Source organism: Drosophila biarmipes, chromosome 3L, assembly GCF_025231255.1.
Source record: "Drosophila biarmipes strain raj3 chromosome 3L, RU_DBia_V1.1, whole genome shotgun sequence".
Classification (NCBI taxonomy): domain Eukaryota; kingdom Metazoa; phylum Arthropoda; class Insecta; order Diptera; family Drosophilidae; genus Drosophila; species Drosophila biarmipes.
In genome coordinates, this window is record NC_066613.1 from 677759 (window position 1) to 703277 (window position 25519).

General features: G+C 37.0%; 1 protein-coding gene and 1 long non-coding RNA gene across 17 annotated transcripts in view; one reads left to right on the forward strand and one right to left on the reverse strand.

Annotated features, from left to right (window-relative positions):
- The window catches only part of LOC108035863 (acetylcholine receptor subunit alpha-like), a 604633-nt gene that overhangs the window by 512027 nt on the left and 67087 nt on the right, over positions 1-25519 (reverse strand). For all 16 annotated transcript variants that reach the window (XR_007763683.1, XR_007763682.1, XM_050886180.1 and 13 more), the window contains exon 3: positions 11940-11984. Coding sequence is in view for 14 of the 16 variants with exons in the window: in XM_050886180.1 (XP_050742137.1) it covers positions 11940-11984 (45 nt within the window). In the remaining 2 variants the exon portion in view is untranslated. The remainder of the gene's footprint in view (positions 1-11939; positions 11985-25519) is intronic.
- On the forward strand, positions 1513-8373 carry LOC127010857 (uncharacterized). Its single transcript, XR_007763688.1, has 2 exons — positions 1513-1848; positions 8241-8373. It is a non-coding gene; the product is annotated as an uncharacterized LOC127010857 (long non-coding RNA).

A 25519-nucleotide genomic window follows, 5' to 3' on the forward strand; every position in this document is an offset into this window, starting at 1 on the left:
TAAATATTGTATAAATTAGATAAGGTAACTCTAAGAAACGACACATGTAATCATCTATAAAAAGATTGATCGATTGTGTACGAGGGAGGAAAGTGCGACACTAGCCGTGGAGCACCGACCAGAGTGGATGTGAAAAATAATGAAAAAGACCGAAAATAAAGATTTTACATATCAGGTGTGGGGTAAAAGTCCCGTATAAAATATAACTCCTTGGACATGAGATATAGTGACATAAGAAGGAAGAAGAGACCTGAGCTGAAAGCTTTTCTGGAGCGGGAGAACGTATTTTTCCAAAAAGACGCCACCTCCATAGCGCGCAGCGGCGAAAGCCTAATGCCAAACCTGGAGCATTTGGAACTGGAGAAGCTTAACCTAGAGGAGCTGAACTTGGAGGAAACATCGTTTGGAGCTGCAGAAGTTTCTAGAGCAGACAGCGACGCTTGTGTTGCTGGCAAATTGGAACGAAAGCAGAAAAGAGACAGGGAAGAAGTTCTCGAAGGTTTTAATATCGCTGCGATCGAGCTGCTGCTTGTGATGAAATTCTCGATGTTACGAGTGTTGCAAGTGCGGACATGCATCGTAATTTAATGACGGAGGAAATTTTGGAAAGTTCCGATATGGTGGCTGTGAACGGCAGATTCGTGCACGAGTGGCGGCGAGCGTCGAGGCAGAACTACAACATCTATAGCAAGACGAAAAATTTTACGCTGCGCGTAAACGTGTGACCGATTTGGAAAAAGAGTTGACCCGAAATAAATTACCTCAAGAAACCGACATCGAAATCAGTGATCTGGACGCCCTAATTTAACCGCTTTCTGGGGACAATGGATACCCTGTACTACGTTGGAACCACTACTTTTTAAATATTATGGATATATATGGCGTGCCGGAGAAAAAACGTTTTTTTTAATAAGTTTTTGTTGACCGGATCTGCAAGAGCATTTATGAACGAAGCGGCAGCTTTAAATTGGCCGAGGCTGCGAGCAGAACTAATAGCAGTTTTTGACTTTAAGATCGCTGCATTCGATGTGTACAAGCAGCTAGAGGCCAGGAAGAAATTACCTGGAGAAAGTGCCCTGCAATATTTTTTGGCTATGTGCGGCATTGGGCGACAGGTGGATCTGGCGCAAGATGATATTGTCCGATTTATCGTGGAAGGATTGGGAGATCAGTCTGGAAAGTCTTCTGCAATGGCTTACTGCACTTCTTTGCAAGAGCTGCGTCAGAAAATTATGATTTATGACAAACTGATGAAAATGCCGGCGCAGGAGCAGACTAAATTGGGGAAGCTCCAAGAACGTGCGTCCGTTCCTGAAGGCATTCGTTTCTACAATTGCCGGCAAGAGAGTGCGGACGACCCAAGAGACCGGATGGGGCCTGTTTCAAGTGCTTTGGGCTAGACCATACATACCAGCAATGCCCTAAGCGAGAGGCGTCAAAAAGGACGGCGCTGGTGGAACATGAAGAGGAATCTGGACCCGAGGACTTGACAGCGGTTCAACCAATCGAAATTTTGGGGATTGCGCATGGTAAGTTTGTGTTTTTTCGACAAATATCAATTTTACCTTGAAATAATGTCAAATTGATACCAAAATATGTAATTTTCTCTAATTCTCTCTTTTCGAATATTTCTTGACATCGAAAAAGAGGGGATAGAGCAATATGGCGGAGTTAATTACGTGAGTGGAAGCGAAATAGACCTATCCGGAATTCGACTTGGCTTACTTTAAACATGTTCTTTCGCTTGCACTAACATGGTTTTCTCGGGTTTTGAACTTGACACCTGCGGAAAACGTTGTGCGATAGACCAGCTTGTAAGGTGTCTGTCTCTAATGCTAAAGGTCCCAGGTTCAAGTACGCCCCAAGGCAGAGTATGCTTTATGTGTTTAAGAATAATATCTAAAATGTCCTTATAATTGTGATAACAAAGCTGCATTTAAATGATTTCAGATTTCAATCAAAAATATAAAAATAAATTGTCACGGGGAGGACTCGAACCACTAACCCTCAGGCCTGTGTATCAAAAACGAAGCGCTAGCCCTCTGAGCCAACGCTTGATTCTAGAAAAGAGTGATACCGCTAATGTAAAAAAGATATTACCGAAATATCGTTCTTAACATTTCGATCATATCAAATTGATATGTGACATATCAGGGCTGAATTGATGTTGGATTTCATCAAATTGACCATCATATCATATCAATTTTTTTTTTCTGTGCACTAATTTCCCGATTGTTCCTATGGCAGCTATATGATATAGTCGTCCGAAATTTTAGTAATTTAATTCGAAATTCAGAACTAAATAGAAATTGTTATTTCCAAGCATAGAAGGTTATATTTCAAAAAGCACCAAAGCTATAGTTTGTTATATATTATTTTCCCACCAATTTTCCGATCAATCCTATGACAGCTATATGATATAGTCGTCCGATTTTGATAAAATTTAATTCGAAATTCAGAACTAATTATAAAATGTTATTGCCAAGCTATGAAGGTTATAAGTTAAAAAACACCGAAGAAATAATTTTTTCAAATTATTTTACCACTAATTTTTTTTTTTTTAAATTTTATTTCCAAGCTTAGAATGTTATATCCTAAAAAACATCGAAGATATAATTTTTTTTTTAAATTTTTTCCCCGAATGTTCCTATGGGAGCTATAAGATATTGTTGTCTTATCCGGCTGGTTCCGACTTATATACTACCTGCAATAGAAAGAAGACTCGGGAAAGTTTCAGCCCGAAAGATTCAAAGCTGAGAGACTAGTTTGCGTAGAAACGAACGGACAGATGGACATGGCTAGACCGACTCGTCTAGTGTATTTATAGAATATATATAGAATATGGGGTCGGAAACGTCTCCTTCACTGCGTTGCAAACTTCTGACTGAAATTATTACACCCTCTGCAGGGGTATAAAAATCGAAGTACGCTGGTTTAGAAGAACTGCGACTATCAATGTGGGGCATTGTGAAGGCCTCTGTAAAGTTGTACTCCTTTTCTTAAATATAATCGATGATAAAATTTTGCCATACCCTGTACTGATAGAAAGAATAATAAAAGTTCAGTTAGTTCAAAGAAGAAAGGTAAGATTAAGTACAAGTCGCGCTTAAAATGAATAAATATTAATTCTAGTAAATCAAAAGACTTTCCCCTTTTCACAGCGAAGATAAAACCAGCGCATAACTTAAACAAAAATACTAAAGTACCTTCTAATTTAAGTCATAATCCTAAGTTAGGTTTAGATAATGAAAGTTTTGTAGAAATTCTGAATGCTCACAAGGATGCGCAAGGATTGTTGAACCATATTTAGACGATTCTTTTGAGATAGGAACTGAGTTTGGGCTAGACTCGGCAAAGATGTGTGAAAAAGTTATTCAATCGCATTATGTTAGTAACCAATACGATTACAACACAGCACCTAGATATGGGATGTCCTTTAGATTAAACAATACCACTCCGTTTTACTGTTCTTGAAGACGTCTGTTTTACTTTGAGAAAGACAAAATTGCGGAGATCATTGATGATGTGCTTGAGAAAAACGTAATACGTCCGAGCGCATCACCTTATGCCTCACCTCTGGTCCTTGTGTAGAAAAAGTGTGGTGAAATTCGAATGTGCGTTGACTACCGTGCTTTAAACAAGCGTATCGTTAACGATAATTTTCCTTGCCTCTTAATGAAGATTGCCCGGAGTACTTGGAAGGAAAATGTTGTTCCTTTGTGATTGATTTTAAAAGGGGATTTCATCAAATAGAGGTCGAAGAAAAATCTGTGCCCTTTACGGCATTTGTTACCCCTCAAGGACAGTATGAGTATCTGAGGATGCCTTTTGGATCGAATAACGGTCAAGCAGTGTTCCAACGATTTATTTCGGACACGTTTTCAGACTTTATAATAAAGAAAAGAGCGTAGTAATTTATATGGACGAAATAGTTATAGCGACAAAGACAGTAGATGAGCACTTCGAAATTTTAGGAAACCTTTTGGATCGTTTTGGTGAAAATAATTTGGAGATAAACAAGAAGAGTTGTGTATTTTTGAAGAAAGAATATGAGTTCGTGGGGTACAGTATTAAATGGCAGGATTAAATCGCAATCGGAAGCTTTGAGAAATTTTCCTGTGCCCCAAAAAGTTCATACCCTTCAATCGTCCTATCATTTGCTCGAATAACTAAACCCTTGACTAAGTTATTGAAGAAAGGAGGTCCTTTTCCACTCAATGATGAGCAATTAAGTGCATTTTATGAATTAATGAATGCTTTAACTAATCCAACTGTTTTAGCCATTTTTAGTCCTGGTCGAGAAATTGAGCTCCATACAGATTACAGTGCCCATGGGTTTAGTACTTTATTATTGTAGCGACAAGAATATGGGAAAATGCATCGTTTTTCGTTTTATTCACGTAAAACCACTGCAGCAGAATCCCGCTACCATAGTTTTGAGTTGGAAACACTTGCAATAATGGCACAGGCCGTTTAACATAATTAGGGACTGCAATTCGTTTGTGCAGACACTTAGTAGAAAATTTATTAATCCGAGGAATGCCAAATGGTCTCTTGAGTTAGAGGACTACCATTACTCAATTATGCATGACCTGGTGTGAGTATGGCCCATGTTGATGCTTTGAGCAGACAAATAGAAGTTGTGAAGCTGTTAAGGAGTAGTGAGTTCGACAATGATGAAGACTGTGTAGAAAACCTTGAAAAGAACCGTAGAGACCACCTTGTAGAGAACCGTAGAGCCCACTGTGTAGAGAACCCTAGAGACAAACTTTTTGAGAACTATAGAGATAACTGTAGAGACGAACTTTTAGAAATCCGTAGAGACAACCTTAATGGGAGCGTGGAGATAGCATTATTCAAAGCCTTTTAGAGATCCGTAGAGACACTTCTGTAGATACTATGTTAGTTGATAGCTGTAGTAAAGACCCCTTAGAGCGAATACGTGCTATGTTAGGGAATCTTCGAGAGGAAAAAGAGGAAGAGAAAGCTAATTTGAATTACATGGACGGTAGTAAAATGGCCTGGGCAAATGATAAATTGGAATCTCGTGACGACACATTTATTTGCGTTACTTTGAGTTGAGGAATGGACTAGTATGTATAAAGAATGGCGACGATTTTTATTGTTTATATGTGCATGCAAGAACAGCTGTTTAAGAAATCTCATGAAAAACTTGGACACTTGGCAGCGGATAAGTGCGTTAAGGACTTAAGAAGAACCTATTGGTTTCCAAAATTGAGAACTAAAGTTGAGCATTTTATTAGAAATTGCCTGTTGTGCATTTTGCATTCAGTGCCGAGATCGATTCATGATAGAACCTTGCAAAGTATTCCGAAACCTTGTATTCCACTTCATACACTCCGTAGAAATCATTTGGGCCCCTTTGGAGTATAATGTCAAAGAGAAAACATCTGCTAGTGGTTATTGATGCTTTTACCAAGTTTTTCAAACTCTTTCGTGTAAATACAACTTGTACAAGGGAAGCGAGAGATGCGACGAGACTCTTCTTGAAGTGTCGCCGAAGTGACTCCTGGAAGTGTCGCCAAAGTGACTTCGAGAAGTGCCGCCGAAGTGGCACATATCTTCCCGACGGGAGTGACTTGCGCGATCCGAATGCGATATCGCCGAAGTGACTTCTGGAAGTGTCGCAGAAGTAACTTCTGGAAGTGTCGCCGAAGAGACTCCGAGAAGTGGCGCCGAAGGGGCACATTTCTTACCGACGAGAGTGACTTCCGCGATCCGAATGCGATATCGCCGAAGTGACTTCTGGAAGTGTCGCCAAAGTGACTCCGAGAAGTGCCGCCGAAGTGGAACATTTCTTACCGACGGGAGTGACTTCCGCGATCCGAATGCGATATCGCCGAAGTGACTTCTCGAAGTGTCGTGGAAGTGACTCCGAGAAGTGCCGCCGAAGTGGCACATTTCTTCCCGACGGGAGTGACTTTCGCGATCCGAATGCGATATCGCCGAAGTGACTTCTGGAAGTTACTTAGACGTGACATAACAGATGCTTGTAGAAGATAGGCAAAAGCCTTTCCCTATTGGAAATCTTTAATAAAAAATTTGTTTTTACTTTGTTTTTGTATCATCTATCTATCGTCTAGAAGTGTCTAAGAAAATACTTCTTTGCCATCGAAATATGTGCTATCGCCTTTCTATCGCCCAGGAGTGACTTAGAAGTTATTTCTACGCGATATACTCGTATGTACACTTTCTTCTTAGAAGTGACTTCTGCTCGATAGGCGATAGAATTATCGCCCTTATGCTCGCAGGGACATACAGTGTTCGAAGTGGTCCTTCTTCGTGTGTGTATGTCCACGCTTCCTACAAATGATAGTAGACGGTCGCCTAGCCTATATCTAAAGCAAGCAGTTGTGCTCCAATCGATTTTGCAAGCAGTCATCGATTCGGGATTTCACAAGCTCTCATAACTGTCTTTATTGCCAGGATTGGTATCACACATTGCACCATCGTAACTGTGGTTCTAGTAAGATTCCATCCGACCCCCGAAAGTTAAAAAAAAAAAAACGGTGAGAAATAAAAAACAAGAGAACGCTATGGTCGAGTGTCTCGACTATTGGATACTCGTCATTCAGCTTTTTAATAACATATTTATAAAAAATAAGTTAAAATGCAAAAAATGACCGCTTTAAAAATGAAAAACGGTTTAAAACCTCACAAAAAAAGCATTTGGTAAACGGGCATCGTCATACGAGAGATTGTCATAGACTAAAGAAAATACTAAATGATATACAGCGCTGCACAGAAAAAAAAACGCGTCAAGATGTGTTTGATATGCGCATGGTAAGTTTGTGTTTTTTCTACAAATATCATTTTTACCATGAAATAATGTCAAATTGATACCAAAAAACGCAATTTTCTCTTTCTCTTGATATCGAAAAAGAGAAGATAGAGCAATATGGCGGCGTTAATTACGTAAGTGGAAGAAATAGGGCTATTCGAAATTTGGCTTACTTCAAACATGTTTTCTCGCTTGCACTAACATGGTTTTCATGGCTTTTATACTTAACGCCCGCGGAAAACGAAAACGAACTACAACATCTATAGCAAGTCGAAAAGTTGTACGCTGCGCGTAAACGTGTGACCGATTTGGAAAAAGAGTTGACCCAAAATAAATTAACTCAAGAAACCGACATCGAAATCAGTGATCTGGACGCCCTAATTCAACCGCTTTCTGGGGACAATGGATACCCTGTACTACGTTGGATCGACTACTTTTAAAATATTATGGATATATATGGCGTGCCGGAGAAAAAACGTTTTTATAAATTTTTGTTGACCGGATCTGCAAGAGCATTTATGAACGAAGCAGCAGCTTTAAATTGGCCGAGGCTGCGAGCAGAACTAATATCAGTTTTTGACTTTAAGCTTGCTGCATTCGATGTGTTCAAGCAGCTAGAGGCCAGGAAGAAATTACCTGGAGAAAGTGCCCTGCAATATTTTTTGGCTATGTGCGGCATTGGGCGACAGGTGGATCTGGCGCAAGATGATATTGTCCGATTTATCGTGGAAGGATTGGGAGATCAGTCTGGAAAGTCTTCTGCAATGGCTTACTGCACTTCTTTGCAAGAGCTGCGTCAGAAAATTATGATTTATGACAAACTGATGAAAATGCCGGCGCAGGAGCAGACTAAATTGGGGAAGCTCCAAGTACGTGCGTCCGTTCCTGAAGGCATTCGTTTCTACAATTGCCGGCAACTAGAACACATGGCTAGAGAGTGCGGACGACCCAAGAGGCCGGATGGGGCCTGTTTCAAGTGCTTTGGGCTAGACCATACATACCAGCAATGCCCTAAGCGAGAGGCGTCAAAAAGGACGGCGCTGATGGAACATGAAGAGGAATCTGGACCCGAGGACTTGACAGCGGTTCAACCAATCGAAATTTTGAGGATTGCGCATGGTAAGTTTGTGTTTTTTCGACAAATATCAATTTTACCTTGAAATAATGTCAAATTGATACCAAAATATGTAATTTTCTCTAATTCTCTCTTTTCGAATATTTCTTGACATCGAAAAAGAGGGGATAGAGCAATATGGCGGAGTTAATTACGTGAGTGGAAGCGAAATAGACCTATCCGGAATTCGACTTGGCTTACTTTAAACATGTTCTTTCGCTTGCACTAACATGGTTTTCTCGGGTTTTGAACTTGACACCTGCGGAAAACGTTGTGCGATAGACCAGCTTGTAAGGTGTCTGTCTCTAATGCTAAAAGTCCCAGGTTCAAGTACGCCCCAAGGCAGAGTATGCTTTATGTGTTTAAGAATAATATCTAAAATGTCCTTATAATTGTTATAATAGCGCTGCATTTAAATGATTTCAGATTTCAATCAAAAATATAAAAATAAATTTTTTACGGGGAGGACTCAAAAACGAAGCGCTAGCCCTCTGAGCCAATGCTTGATTGTGACAAAAAAGCTGGTTATAACTGGTTATATTAAATGCCAGATAAAGTGGACATTTAGTGCACTGAGTAAACGATCTTCCTTCTCTTTCCTTCCAATGTAAATTGATTACAGGTCCGAGACGTCTCACGGGTGTAACATCCGTTGAAAAATTATTTCACATAAATTCAAAAACAAGTGGCGAAGCTCATTCCGAAACTATCGAGATTTCCTCTCACCAATGATGGCTTTCGATTAACCTTCTACACTTCGGGAAGTCACTTCGTCGACTCTTCTTGAAGTGTCTTCACCGACACTTCTGAAAGTGTCGCCGAAGTAACTCCGAGAAGTGCCGCCGAAGTGGCACATTTTTTTTATGTGACTTTCGCGATCCGAATGCGATATCGCCGAAGTGACTTCTGGAAGTTACTTAGAAGTGACATAACAGATGCTTGTAGAAGATAGCAGAAAGCCTTTCCCTATTGGAAATCTTTAATAAAAAATTTGTTTTTACTTTGTTTTTGTATCATCTATCTATCGTCTAGAAGTGTCTAAGAAAATACTTCTTTGCCATCGAAATATGTGCTATCGCCTTTCTATCGCCCAGGAGTGACTTAGAAGTTATTTCTACGCGATAGAAGCTGTTAAGGAGTAGTGAGTTCGACAATGATGAAGACTGTGTAGAAAACCTTGAAAAGAACCGTAGAGACCACCTTGTAGAGAACCGTAGAGCCCACTGTGTAGAGAACCCTAGAGACAAACTTTTTGAGAACTATAGAGATAACTGTAGAGACGAACTTTTAGAAATCCGTAGAGACAACCTTAATGGGAGCGTGGAGATAGCATTATTCAAAGCCTTTTAGAGATCCGTAGAGACACTTCTGTAGATACTATGTTAGTTGATAGCTGTAGTAAAGACCCTTTAGAGCGAATACGTGCTATGTTAGGGAATCTTCGAGAGGAAAAAGAGGAAGAGAAAGCTAATTTGAATTACATGGACGGTAGTAAAATGGCCTGGGCAAATGATAAATTGGAATCTCGTGACGACACATTTATTTGCGTTACTTTGAGTTGAGGAATGGACTAGTATGTATAAAGAATGGCGACGATTTTTATTGTTTATATGTGCATGCAAGAACAGCTGTTTAAGAAATCTCATGAAAAACTTGGACACTTGGCAGCGGATAAGTGCGTTAAGGACTTAAGAAGAACCTATTGGTTTCCAAAATTGAGAACTAAAGTTGAGCATTTTATTAGAAATTGCCTGTTGTGCATTTTGCATTCAGTGCCGAGATCGATTCATGATAGAACCTTGCAAAGTATTCCGAAACCTTGTATTCCACTTCATACACTCCGTAGAAATCATTTGGGCCCCTTTGGAGTATAATGTCAAAGAGAAAACATCTGCTAGTGGTTATTGATGCTTTTACCAAGTTTTTCAAACTCTTTCGTGTAAATACAACTTGTACAAGGGAAGCGAGAGATGCGACGAGACTCTTCTTGAAGTGTCGCCGAAGTGACTCCTGGAAGTGTCGCCAAAGTGACTTCGAGAAGTGCCGCCGAAGTGGCACATATCTTCCCGACGGGAGTGACTTGCGCGATCCGAATGCGATATCGCCGAAGTGACTTTTGGAAGTGTCTCCGAAGTAACTTCTGGACGTGTCGCCGAAGTGACTCCGAGAATTGCCGCCGACGGGAGTAACTTCCGCGATCCGAATGCGATATCGCCGAAGTGACTTCTGGAACTTACTTAAAAGTGACTTAACAGGCGCTTGTAGAATATACCAGAAGAGCCTTTCCCCATTGGGAATCTTGGAAATCTTGAATAAAAAAACTTGTTTTTACATGTTAGGCAATATTTTGCATTTATTTTTTCGATAAGGTCTTTGAGCACTTGTAGACACGGTCCTTGGCATATCGGAAATGCTGCTTAATAATATTATTTATACCCAGCTTCGTTCACATGAGAAATTTAATAATAACTATTTCTAAAATGAACAAAAGCTTTTTTTTTTTACACTTAAAATAAAAATAAATTTGGAGGAATGATTTTTTATAATTAGGTGGAGAATCTTTGAATGCTTATTTCACTGCAATCGAGCCAGGTAATGTAAAAATATTTTGAAGTAATTGTACAGCTTCACGGAAATTCGCAGTCTTCGTTGAGTTGGACATTTTAATGTGTTACACTATTTTAAAAATTCCGAAAAACAAAGCAACACACAAATTTTATAGAATTTTATAGATCACAAGCAAATTGCGCAATAAACTGACGCTCGGTCGAGAAACAACAGCGTAGGTGGAGGAAGGGAGAGAAATAAAGGGTAACGGCACTTATCGTGTCCTCCTTTCTCCCAGAAACTTTGTTTATGTGTTGTCTAATTATCGTCCAGAAGTGTCTCAGAAGTTACTTCTTCGCGACCGCGACCATTTTGGTTTTTGTAAAATGTGCGCTATCGCCTTTCTATTGCTCAGAAGTGACCTAGAAGTTACTTCTACGCGATATATGTATATTTTGTTTGTGTCAGAAGACACTTCTTCGCGATCGAAATGTGCGCTATCGCCTTTCTATCTTCCAGAAGTAACTTAGAAGTTACTTCTACGCGATAATTGTATATTTTGTTTTTGTAAAATGTGTACTATCATCTCTCTTTCTTCCAGAAGTGACTTGTGGACGATAGGCGATAGAATTATAGCCTTTTTGCGTGCAGGGTAAAAGGAGCTACTGGATCACCTCAGCCTAATGGCCAGGTCGAGCGTGTAAACCGTGTGTTAATGCCCATGTTAGTGAAATTGGCTGAATAACGCAGTGCATAGTAACACATGACATTTAGAGGTGTTTTAGAACCTGCTAGACCTAAACCTTGGATAAGTAATGTTTATGAAAGTGTTGTCTTTTTTTGTAAAGATCGTGGACGTTCTGCAGTCAGGTCGGTGGAATGTAAATAAGGTAAATATTGTATAAATTAGATAAGGTAAAACTAAGAAACAACATATGTAATCATCGATAAGAAGATTATCGATTGTGTACGAGGGAGGAGAGTGCGATCACTAACCGGAGAGCATCGACCAGAGAGGATGTAAAAAATAATAAAAAGGCCAAAAATGAAGATTTTACAAATTTTCAAACAATTTTTGTAAGCTTTAATAATTTATGGTGGATTAGTGAAAACATAATTAAGATATCTTTAACCTTTTCAAAGATATTAAATAATGACTGAGTGCAAATTTTTCGAAAAAGTGTCAAAAATGCCATATTGTAAATGGAGGTAACACTCAAAAAACCGTTCAAATGAAGAATACATTTTGTTTGTTTTGAACTGGAAAAGTAAACATGTTCGAGGAATGGCACACTTGGCACATTTTGATTCTTTAGGGACTAGCAATATGCACTCTTCTATGCATAATTACGCAGAAAGGAATTAGTAGACGATAAGAAAGCTGTTTTTGTGAGCCCAATTCAACCGTTGTTAGTCTTAGAAAAACAAGTTAAAACTTACATCAAAAATTTTAATAAAAAACTATAAATTACTTACCTGCTCAACCCAAAGATTGGTGGTCATTATTTGATTTTTTAAGTTCTGTAAAGAAAAATTAAGCAATATAGTTTATAGGAATATATATATACATATATATTTTAATATGTAAATTAATTCTAGTACATTTTGTATTGCTAAAAAAAAACCGATAAACCCTGTTCAGTCAATTCGGGGGCTATTTACTTTTGTAAAACAATATAACAATTAGAACCTAAGATCTCATGAAGTCAAACATGCGCTTTTGTAATAAAAAAACATTTCGCTCCCTCGCACTCGCAAGAAACATCATTGTAACTATACTCTTTAAATGAGAATGGATTACTCTTAATTTGGAAACGAAGGTGTGCACAAGATTTGTTCGATTTATTATTATAATATTTTGGCGCCCCCAGGTGGACATTTTGTGCCATAAAATTTTATCTTTGGACATTTTCGTCGGACCCATTTCGTTGGAGACGTTGGACATTTTGTTGGAGCCAGATCATTGAAGGCATTTTGGAAATTTTGGTTGGAGCCGATTTCTGGATGCCGGGCAAATAAATTTGGATTAAAAGCCCTTATTGAATGTCCTATTACTAAAGTAGTTGGCTTCAAACAAATAAGGTAAAAACCTAATAAAATATATTTTATATAAGAGCATATGCACATTCCATAAGGCCACATATATATTACCGCTAATTCGCAAGTACCAGTAAAAAGGGTAACAGTTGTGGGTGCAAATTAAATTATTGCTTAGTGAATTAAAAAAAAAAATTTTTTTTTGATAATTCTTATTCACTAGTTTACACAATTTTTATTAGTACTGAACTTAATTTTCACTGCTCGCGATATTCAAGGGCGACTCGGGCGTTTTAACAAGGGCGACTCGGGTTTTAACTGTAAGCATAAGTGTCATAATGTGATGGCCTACTTCAGCCCGCAAGAATATTGCCGCCCCATATGTCTTCTGCGACGCATCACAAAAACCATTTTGCTCTACTTTCACCACTGGCTGGAAACTAACCCACCTTGAAATACGGATCTATTCAAGCTCGGAATAGCTTCGCAAAAATTCATTTCGGTTGGAATATTTTCATCCCAGTCCAACTCTTACTATATGTAGATTCAATCGAAACTGGCGGTGGACAAAATAAAACTCATCCGAGGCCGCATTCCACCGAAGATCTGTTATTTGTTCTCGGTTTATTTGGAACAAATTCTTTAATTGCTAAATCATCATTAAGCCAAAAGCTTTCAGAAAGTAAAACATTAAAAACATCAGGCGGAGCAAATATTTTAAAAGAAAATATCCTACGAGCATATGAAAATCGAAATTGTTCAACTGCAATATCTTCGGATGCGAATTTTTCACTTATAAATTCCAGAACATCCTCAGATGTGGTATCTGGGGTAAATCTAGAAACAAATAATTGCTTTCTTTTGTGGAACAACTAAAAGTTTCTTACGCCCCCAGCAGCAGTCTGAACCTCACTACGCTGAGATCCAGAAACGTTGCCTACAGTATCTATAGGAACGGTCGGCACCGATTTCTTTGACTTAGCCAGTACAGAAGCTTTTAGTCCGGAAACATAGACTTCACTCGAGCTAACTGTATCCGTACGCACAGTTGGTTCGCTTACCCCTGTGTCGACAGGAACTGCTGCTACCAAGTTCGGATTTGGGTTGGATTCCATGGTGGTATTAACGGCTGGCTTTTTTGCGTTTAGGCGACTCGGTTAATAATTTTTTTATTATTAAACTGGGCACAGACGGTATTGAACTCTTCATTGAGTTGCCTAAAAGCACCCGAGATATTCAACAGGCTGTCTCGAGTCTGCTTCATAAAGCCGCTCATCTCAACCACCATTTCCTTGCAGGAACCACAAGACCACATAAGACCAGAGTTAAGATCAATAAAATCTTTAACTCTGCCGGTGAATCCTGCACATTTGTCGTGCATCATCAAATCGCAGAGCCAGCAGAAAATTAAGGGGTCTTTCGTTGAAGACGCACCAGAAATTCATCGGGTGCATAAAGAGCAGGTTACGGTTATAAAAAAGAGCGAGGGAGATTGAGAGGGAGTAAAAGAGTTTTAGCAAGTTTAGGGGCGTAAGTTACACAAACAAAGCTGTGAGATTAAATAAATATAATAGAAATGCTAAATTAAATAATTAAAACGAGCCCGTTTACTGGGAGATCTACTTAAAATTACTAGCGCAATTGTTAGGCTAATCTTTGTAAATAGATACACACAGAGCACTCGAACAAAATCACGAAAAAGACAAAAACTCGGAGCACAAAAGTAAACACATCTGTTCATAAGCGACGCTAAATCAATTGCATATATACATGTACATCTCTTTTTATTTCTGCACGCATCTTTTTTGAAATTTCACAATATAATCGTGTTTAATCTATTTGCACATCTTTATCAAATGAACCCTCTAGATCAGATAACTGAATATCAAATCGTTGTAAAGATGCATACTTAGGAATAATGTGATTATTGTAGAGGTATATTACTTGCTGTCGCAATATAGAATTTCAACATAAAAACGAAGTGATTTATTACAAAACCGTATTGCTTATCTGATTTTCTAAATCTAAAGTTACATTTTATGGAAGGCATACACGGATGATCAATAATTGTATCAGGCATCAAGAAGTCATCCTGATCCAGCTTCAGCAGTTGCATCCATTCGTCTTTGTCAAATCCATTAAAATTATTTATACTTTGCAGCATCCAGATCATGGGTGTACATTTTCGAGTAGTTGACAGACCGCATTTCAACTTTAAATTATGGACTACATAATATTCCAATCCAAAAATTATTTCATGGTCTTGTTTCCTTCGAGAATTTTTATTTTTTTAGTTACACACATGTCCATTAGGTAAGTATGTTCTAGTCCTACCGGTATATAGGGTTCACACCATCAGTAGTAGTGGTGACTCATAACATATTTCATAAATCTTCGCACACCAGAGATATTTTATTAATTTAATTTCAATGCTTAGCAAGAAAAATATATCCTGAAAACCCAACAGAGTTATTTAGAATATATAAAGAAGTAACGGAGCAACCACACGGATACTTACTTATTGATCTCACTCAGGGAATTAAAGATCTATTAAGATTTAGATCAGACATTTTTAATTCGCAATATACAGTGTGCTGTTCAGATGAAAATGGTTTACAAAAAGAGTCTAAATCGCTTGAAAGGGAACAAACATTTATTTTATGTGCTCAAAAAAGCCGATAATAGGCTACGTAAGGCAATTATAAACAATAGTGATAGTGAACTCGTAAAAACAATAGTGGAGATTGTATTGAACACATTACAAGGAAACCATAAAAGTAACTAAACCACATCTAGATGCTCTAAAAAAGTATAAAAATGCTATGCGATATCTTTCGAGCCCAAAACGTACATTAAACTCTAAGAGAAAAGTCCTTATTCAAAAAGGTGGATTTTTACCTATTCTGTTAAGTTCATTGCTTTCTCGAATTTTTGGACAACTTTTAAAAAATGATTAAAAATAAACACAATTTAACAAAAGTTATTTTAATGCATCCTAACACCTATTAGAAAATGTTAAACAATGATATGGGAACTAATAAATATAAAATTTTTACAAATTTTAAATAATAACAAAATAAGTGATTTTGACAAGTGGATCCAAATTCGTCAAGAATTGAGTTACTATCAAAATAAAAAACGTAGCAAGTCATGGAATGTTCATAATGAACAAAAAGCGCCTCTTATTTCAACCACAGATTGTATAGATACAAAACCAAGCACGTCAAAATCAATATGAAAGTATGAATATTCACTTCCTCCCATTACCACCTGAAAGTGATGACGAGAATTTAAATTCAAAGGAAAATATTTTACCAGAAAAACGAAAGTTAAGAGATACTTCTTTTCTGAATAGTAAAATAGATATAACGAAATTAGGATTGGAAAAGGTAGTGTCAAATGTGAAGCTTACTGAACGATAACGTAAATTAAAAGCAAAACTAGAAAAATTAAAAACGAAAACAATACCATATCGAGATCTTAGATATATAACAGGACGTGAGAAGTTAATACGATCGGTTCAAACAAAAAATATAGAAAAAACTGGTAAAAACAAAATTTATTGGATTTCGTATCAATAACTAAAATTAGGAGACCAACTATGGGTTATTCAAAAGAGATTTTTATCCCATTGCTTAGTAATGATTCTATGAATGCTTTCCCTGATAACGTAAAGTGTGCATTTACAAACATTGTTAATATCCCTGAAGACTTGAACGACGATTGGGAAGTCGGTATTACAGATATGTAATTAAATAATTACATTAAATATACAGCTAATCAAGATAAAAGTGTTGAAGAAACCGAAATTGTTAGTTTAGTAAATGCTGAAACATTTAGGTATAATAATGTATCCCATAAGCCAAAAATAGTTGAAAATGGATTGATTTTTATTTACACGGACAAATTAAAACCAAGGTCAGTAGGTAGTAAAAGACCAAAATGCCTTCGTGTAATGCATTATAACGGAAAAGAGAAAAATATTCAATTTAAAAATATTATATATTATCCTTTTGATATATGGTCCCCAAATGAAATCTCAATACTAATTACGGATTCAAATGGATACAAGATCCCATTTAAAGCTTCAGCTGTTCATATTTTCGTTACTCTTCACTTTAGAAGAAAGTTTCCTCTATATGCAAAGCGTACCTAAAAACTCTATAAATAAAACATACACAAAAAATATTTACTTAGAACATAATCAGTCATCATGGTAGATCTTATCAGGATTTTTATGTAAATCAGGGTGGCGGGGGATTAAGCAACAACGGAAGCCTTTATATATCACCCAAATACGAGGGAATAGGAAACTTTTTTAGTGGTCTTTTTAATTACATTAAACCACTTTTTCTTTCGGGCATAACTGCTATAAAAAACCAGGCCGCTGAGACTGGTAAGGCTCTAATAAATGAATTTGGGAGAAAGCCGCTAAGAAATATAATTCAAGAACAAAGTAAAATTGCTTTACAAAATTTATCAAACAAAGCTATTGATAAAATTTAACGATTTCAAAATGGAAGTGGAAAAAGAAATAAAAAGAGGGGTACAAGAAAAAAACCACTTCATTTAACATCTAAACGACAACGTAAACATACCAAGACGCATCATAAAAAAAAAAGTCAACAAGAAAATTAAATTTTAGCGATATTTTCTCTAAAGAAAAATGAGTAACCATATCGAATGTATGAAAAGTGAATTGGATTTGTTTGCACCACACCCCACACAAAGTTCTATTCTAAGAACTAAAGAAGTCTCATATAATGCAATTGCTTCCTTGGACGGCGCCTCCTCAATCAAATTTGTTTGCTTAGGAAATGGTGAAACGTACCGAGATTTATCAAGTGCTTACCTACAACTTGTAGTGCAACTTAGAAAAATTGATAACAACGTTATCGAAGGAAATGCTGTCGGTGTAGTAAACAATATTTTACATTCAATATTTAGAAGTTCCTCAGTTTATTTAAATAATATTCTAGTATCGCAGAGTGATTATAATTATCATTATAGAGCGTATTTGCAAACAATTTTAAACCTCTGAAAGTCACTTGGCCTCCCAAGGTTATTACCCTAATTTTGGAAGAATAACAGCTGGGAAATAGTAATAAGGTTGAATTTTTCGGAAAAATTCATGGAGATATATTTAATCAAAACAAACTGCTTGTCAATAATGTTGATTTAAGAATTAATTTCAATATAGAAAAACCAGCATTTTTTTATGGAAACCGACACTGAATTAAATTTAAAGATACTAGGAGCGCAACTTTTTATCAATGACATAACAATTAACCCCAGCAATTTATTGGCTCATCATCATGTTTTACAAACAAAAAATGCTCTATACCCATTCAGCAAAGTCGAAGTCAAATCTTTTACATATTATCCAGGCAACAATATATCATCAATAGATAACGCAGTTATTGGTCAGCTACCAAATTGTCTGGCTTTTCGTATGGTTAAAAACAGTTCATAATCAGGAAACCGGACCTTAGACCCGTTTAACTTTCAACATTTTAAAATTCAGCGCTTTAATCTATTGGTAAATAGAGTTCAAATTCCTTCCCAGGCTTTAGAATTTAATTTCTCTAACACGGAAAAGGTTCCAAGCTCCAGAGGTTATAATATGCTATTCAGATCATATATATATGGACGTTGATGCACTTCGAACAGTACAAACAAGTGGCCCAACGACACCAAGCACGTGCTTATTACGCGCGGGGCCCTTTTATCAATTTGGGCAAAAATTGCGAGTTCGCGAGGAAGATACATACATAAAACAAATAGAGACGGAACACAAATGAAAATATAAAGCATAACTAGGAATTAAGCAAATGAGTTAAAATATTAGTTTTAATACCGGGATAGATGTTGAAATGCAAATTAAATGATAAAGTTTTTTATAGTTATTATTAGAACGCGAAAGGGCTCGTGCAGACAAAAAGTTGATGTACATCGTGGCAAATTTAGAGGATAATAATTTCGTGTTACCTCTTATAAGATTTTGTATAAAAATAGTACCAAGCATTGTTCTACGATTTACAAGTGTAGGTAAATTAAGCAATTGTAATCTACTCTCGTAGGAAGGAAGCATTACGTTTTGATCCCAGTTCAAACTACGCAGGGCAAATAAAATAAATTTTTTTTGTACCGACTCAATACGGTCGATGTGCACTTGATATTGTGGACTCCAAACCGACGAACAATATTCCAAAATAGGACGGACAAGGGAGGTAAATAATAATTTGATCGTATAAGGGTCATCAAATTCTATTGACCAACGCTTTAAAAACCCCAGAACAGTCATGGCTTTGTTAACAGTGGACATAATGTGGCAGTCAAATTTAAGTTTAGGGTCAAGAAGAACACCTAAATCGTTAACTAAATAAATACGGTCAAGTGGCGTATTTTTAAGAAAGTAACTGATAAACGTAGGAGTACCCCTATAAAAAGTCATAACGTTGCATTTTAGGCAGTTCAAATTAAAAAGGCTGTACTCACACCATCCATGAAAACAATCAATACCCACCTGTAAATTAAATCCCGACGCTATATCATTATATGATAAACAAAGCTTAACATCATCAACATACATTATTACACGAGAATGTGTTATGATTGAGGGAAGATCGTTAATAAACAAAGTAAACAGCAAAGGGCCCTAATGACTACCCTGAGGCACTCCAGATGTCACGTAGATCAATTTTGAAACAGTATTCTTGAATATAACCCTATGAGTCCTACCATTCAAGTAACTTGAAATCCAAGATAATAGATTACCAGGAAACCCAAGCTGATCTAATTTAAATAAAAGAAGTGAGTGGTTAACGGAGTCAAAGGCCTTACTAAAATCTGTATATACAATGTCAGTCTGCATTTTTTTCTTAAACCCATTTATTACAATAGATGACAATTCAAGAAGGATGGTGGTGGTCGATCTTCGCTTAACAAAACCATGCTGACACGGTGATATAAGCGAGGAACATAAATGTTGCAAATGAGAAGTGATAATACGTTCAAATGCTTTAGGAATTGCCGACAATTTAGAAATACCTCTATAATTTTGGGCATCTGCCTTCGCACCTTTTTTATGGAGTGGAATAATAAAAGAGTCCTTCCAGATAAAAGGAAAAACTGATGATGAAATAGACAAATTAAAAAGTTTAAGAATCGGTTTACAAATGGTTGACGCATAAAACTTAAGCACACATCCAGGAAGTCCATCTGGACCGGGAGAAAATGTTGGCGTTGTTGTTGGTAAATCTCTTACGAGAGAGCTTTCGGTGATTACAGGGGAGAAAATACAGTTTGCCCTATTTAATGGATTAGGGTAGTTAGAATTTGACCAAGCTGTCGAACTATAAGTAGTTTGGAAAAACTCAGCAATTTCGGAATCCGTCGATGCCTCAATTGAGTTTAGACGTACCGATGAAGGCAATGCCGATGCCTAACGCTTGGCATTAACAAAATTGTAAAACTGTTTCGGATCGTTTGAAAATTCAAATTTACATCGATTTAGATACATAGAGTAGCAATGACTGTTGAGAACATTAAAATCTGTTCAAGCCACAACATATTTCGAAAAATCTGCTGGTCTACCCGATTTTTTATACTTTTTATAAGTGTTAGATTTAAGGTTTTTAAGTCTTTGAAAAAAAAACCCATCAGGTACGCATTCATTAAAAAAACGTATTTAAGACTGTATAGAATAGTTCAGTGGCACTTTCAATGTCTGTACAATTGTACAACCTGTCCAATTATAATGAGAAATCATATCGTTAAGTTTATTATAGTTACATTTACGAAAACATCTCATTTTAGTTGGAGAAACTAAAGGAGAGAGGGTTTCAGAGCAGGGGAGGCAAATTGTCAGTTCCACAAGAGCGTCAATTCTACATACTGTGATTTCAGACGGGTCTGAAACAAACACAGGATCTAATTGTCTTCTTTAGGAATTTTTTGTAAAGCTTACTTGCTGTAACTATAATTCTAAAAGGCCATCCACAAAATCATGGGCGGATAACGGCATAGCGACAAATGAGTCAGTAGGAGGAGACCAAGAAATATCAGGTAGGTTAAAGTCACCTAAAACAATCAAAAGGTCTCTGTTAGAAAGAAGGGATAAAACAGATTTTATTGCAGACTCATAAAATACTAGGTCATAAATTACTAGGTCACAGCCAGGTGGAATATAAGAATATGTAACAAAAACAGATAACGATTGCAAAGAAACTTTTACACTTAGAAATTCAATTTCATTGGGTATATAAATGAGAATTCTTTCAGATGCTAGGCTAGAGGTAACGGCAATCAGGACACCGCCCCCCCTACGTGAGTGGCGATCGGTCCTATAAGTATTAAAGTTATTACCTTCCGTAAAAGCTAAAATATCTTCTGTAAATGCAGAGGAGTCAGCATAAAGCTTGGGTAGCTTCATGTTTAATCCCCTAACATTTTGATACGCCAACATTAAACTTTTTAGTTTTTTGACACAGTGTAGGGCCTGTTATTTGTTCTCGGTTTATTTGGGACCAATTCTTTAATTACTAAACCATCATTAAGCCAAAAGCCTTCAGAAAGTAAAACATTAAAAATGTCAGGCGGAGCAAATATTTTAAAAGAAAATATCCTACGAGCATATGAAAATCGAAATTGTTCAACTGCAATATCTTCGGATGGGAATTTTTCACGTATAAATTCCAAAACATCCTCAGATGTGGTATCTGGGGTGAATCTAGAAACAAATAATTGCTTCCTTTGTGGAACAACTGAAAGTTTCTTACGCTCCCCAGCCGCAGTCTGAACCTCACTACGCTGAGATCCAGAAACGTTGCCTACAGTATCTATAGGAACGGTCGGCACCGATTTCTTTGACTTAGCCAGTACAGAAGCTTTTAGTCCGGAAACATGGGCTACACTCGAGCTAGCTGTATCCGTACGCACAGTTGGTTCGCTTACCCCTGTGTCGACAGGAACTGCTGCTACCAAGTTCGGATTTGGGTTGGATTCCATGGTGGTATTAACGGCTGGCTTTTTTGCGTTTAGGACACAGACGGTATTGAACCCCTCATTGAGTTGCCTAAAAGCACCCGAGATATTCAACAGGCTGTCTCGAGTCTGCTTCATAAAGCCGCTCATCTCAACCACCATTTCCTTGCAGGAACCACATGACAACATAAGACCAGAGTTAAGATCAATAAAATCTTTAACTCTGCCGGTGAATCCTGCACTTTTGACGTGCATCATCGAATCGCAGAGCCAGCAAAAAATAAAGGGGTCTTTCGTTGAAGACGCAAGTGTGCAGTTTTTCTTGGAATAGCCAGACAGACAAGGGCCATTATAAGACAAACAAATGAAATAAAATATCAAAAATACATCAAAGTAAATTTGGCACTGGGATCAAATTCAAAAATTACAAATGCACAAAACACAAAAAATAAGAGCCTGAGATCACGAAAATTTATCAATACGTACGAGAGCACGAGAGAAATGAATGGCTTATCTTTGCTGACATTCGTCTGTGACAACATGGACTAGTTGACGACGCCTTTGTGGATTCGTTATCGCTTTCGTTTCGTTTTACACGGATTCTATAATATTTCAAATAATTTTTGATAATTTAAAAAAAAATCAAACTTTAATAAGTTTAAATGAAAACAAGAAAGGAAGTTAACTTCGGCAAGCCGAAGTTTGTACACCCATGCAGTTGTAAGTAGCCCTTAAGCTATAATTTGTTTGATATTATTTTCCCACCAATTTTCCGATTGAGACTATGACAGCTATATATAGTCGTCCGATATTGATAAAATTAAATTCGAAGTTCAGAACTAATAAAAAATTGTTATTTCTATAAGCTTAGAAGGTTTAATGTCAAAAAGCACCAAAGCTATAATTTGTTTCATTTTATTTTCCCACCAATTTTTCAATCGTTCCTATATGATATAGTTCCTTTATGATATAGTTGGCCGATTTTGATAATATGTAATCGAAAATTCAGAACTAACTAAAAATTTTATTTAAAAGCTTAGAAGGGTACCATTAAAGATGTAATTTTTTTCTTATTATTTTCCCATCAATTTTCCAATTGTTCGTATGACAACTATAAGATATAGTCTTCCGATTATGATAAAATTAAATTCAAAATTCAGAACTAAATAAAAAATGTTTTTTCCGAGCGTGGGATATTAAATGTTTAAAAACACCAAAGATATAATTCGTACCTATTATTTTCGCCAACAACATTTTGATCGTTCGTATGGCAGCTATATGATTTTGATAAAATTTAATTCGAAATTCAGAACAATTTAAAAAATAGTATTTCCAAGCCTAGGAGAATATAAATTAAAGACAGATGGTGCTCATAAATTACTAGGTCAGAGCCAGGTGGAATATAAGAACATGTAACAAAAACAGATAAAGATTGCAAAGAAACTTTTACACTTAGAAATTCAATTTCATTGGGTATATGAATGAGAATTCTTTCAGATGTTAGGCTAAAGGTAACGGCAATCAGGACACCGCCAAAAGCTTTCAGAAAGTAAAACATTAAAAATGTCAGGCGGAGCAAATATTTAAAAAGAAGATATCCTACGAGGATATGAACATCAAAATTGTTCAACTGCAATATCCTCAGATGGGAATTTTTCACATATAAATTCCAAAACATCCTCAGATGTGGTATCTGGGGTGAATCTAGAAACAAATAATTGCTTCCTTTGTGGAACAACTGAAAGTTTCTTACCGCAGTCTGAACCTCATAGGCTGAGATCGAGGATCGGTGCGTACAGTACTTATAGGAACGGTAGGCACTGATTTCTTTGACTTAGCCAGTAAATAAGCTTTTAGTCCGGAAACATGGGCTACACTCGAGCTAGCTGTATCCATACGCACAGTTGGTTCGCTTAATCCTGTGTCGACAGGAACTGCTGCTACCAAGTTCGGATTTGGGTTGGATTCCATGGTGGTATTAACGGCGGTTAAACTGGCTTTTTTGCGTTTAGGCGACTCTGTTAATAATTTCATATTATTAAACTGGGCACAGACGGTATTGAACCCCTCATTGAGTTGCCTAAAAGCACACGAGATATTCAACAGGCTGACTCGAGTCTGCTTCATAAAGCCGCTCATCTCAACCACCATTTCCTTGCAGGAACTACATGACCACATAAGACCAGAGTTAAGATCAATAAAATCTTTAACTCTGCCGGTGAATCCTGCACATTTGACGTGCATCATCGAATCGCAGAGCCAGCAAAAAATAAAGGGGTCTTCCGTAGAAGTTGAAGTTTTTCTTAGAACAGACAAGGGCCATTATAAGACAAACAAATGAAATAAAATATCAAAAATACCTCGATGTAAATTTGGCACTGGGATCAAATTCAAAAATCACAAAAGCACAAAACACAAAAAAAAAAAATAAGAGCGCGAGATCGCGAAAATTTGTTAAAACGTAAGAGAGCACGAGAGAGAGAAACAAATATTCTATCGACTGAGCGTGGCTTGTGCGACACTAACAACTTTCAGTACGAACAAATACAAAGTAAATCAAGCAATAGAGAGAGAGAGAGAGTTGCAGAAAATAGCACCGAACAAGTCTACTAGAAATTCAGCGGGTGCATAGAGAGCAGGTTAAGTTAGTGTACATAATGTAAAAACAAGGTAGCTATGAGGCTTGATTTATTCTTTCCAATATCAGAATGGCGAAGTTTCAATGCGAGTTGTGTTCAGAACCAAAATCCTTTACTACTCGAAACGGCCTAAAAGTGCATACCTTAAAGATACACAAATTTAACCATCAAAAATCTAGATCTTCCTATTATTGTTGTTATTTCTGTCTTGAAGTACGAAAAATTTGGTTGCGAAACAAGTATAATATGCATATTCTATTGATGCACAATGAGGAGATAAAAAGTATTAGTAAAACAGAAGAAAATTATCGAAAAAATGAAAAAAATATGAGAACTCCATTTCAAAATAGTTTTTATTTCATATAATTTTTTTAATTTAAGTATAATATCTAGAATAAATAAAACGTCGAGTAAAGCGCTGTCATCTCCATCTTCCAACAAATTTAAATATGGAGTTGCTGGTTATGGTGGGGGCTCCAACATTTCCTCGAAGATGTGGTCGTCGTCTGTAAACATTTCCAGACATTTAAAACATTTGGATAGATTCGTCCAATTCAATTTCCTATCCACACTGAAATTGATCCCGGCTTTCATCGTTAAGGATCAGGGACTCCAGAGCAACCTGCGTAGCAGTCCCCATTGGGAACTGGCTTCACGCAAGGGAGGACAATTCCGGGTCCCTCTCTTGGGTAGAAGCTGAAGCATGTTGAAATACTCTTCGTAGGAGACGATCAACCGAATCTTCCGTATCAGAAGCATCCACAAACTCCTGATCCCAGTTTTCAATAATCTCGACATCAGAATCATGCGCCTCTGGTATTTCGAGGTGATCAATCTCATTAATGGTATCAACAAACTCAATAGTAAGATCCATTGGTATGCAGTACTAAGGCATTTGAAGAACTGATCCTGAGCAATTTGAGGGGTGTCATTTTTATATTCTAGAATGTTCACTTAACAGGTTGTCATCTACAGGGAGTGCATACAGGTATGTTGTTCTCCTAGAACCAATCCGATTGATTCTCGAAAATAGGAAGCAGAACAAGACCGCATTCGAATGGTTATTAGAGGGGAAAGGAATACAAGGATTGCTAACAAATTACCGGGGGTAAACGTGATGTAGGACTGTCACTAAAAAAAAAATTGTGCCATTGAAAAGGATTTTTCAAGCCCTTTCCAATGGTATAATTTTCACGATTAAATAAAAATTGCACATTTTGAAAAAAAAATAAAAATTTGAATTTTACACCTTACGCACAAGCAACCAGGCACAAGCAGACCCACACACACAAGGACTCGTGGGTAGGGGGTGATACTCGAGTTCGTGGGTATGCAGGGGCACTTTCTCATGGGCATTCTTAGAAGATAGCGAGGGGTCACAATATTTTGAAATGC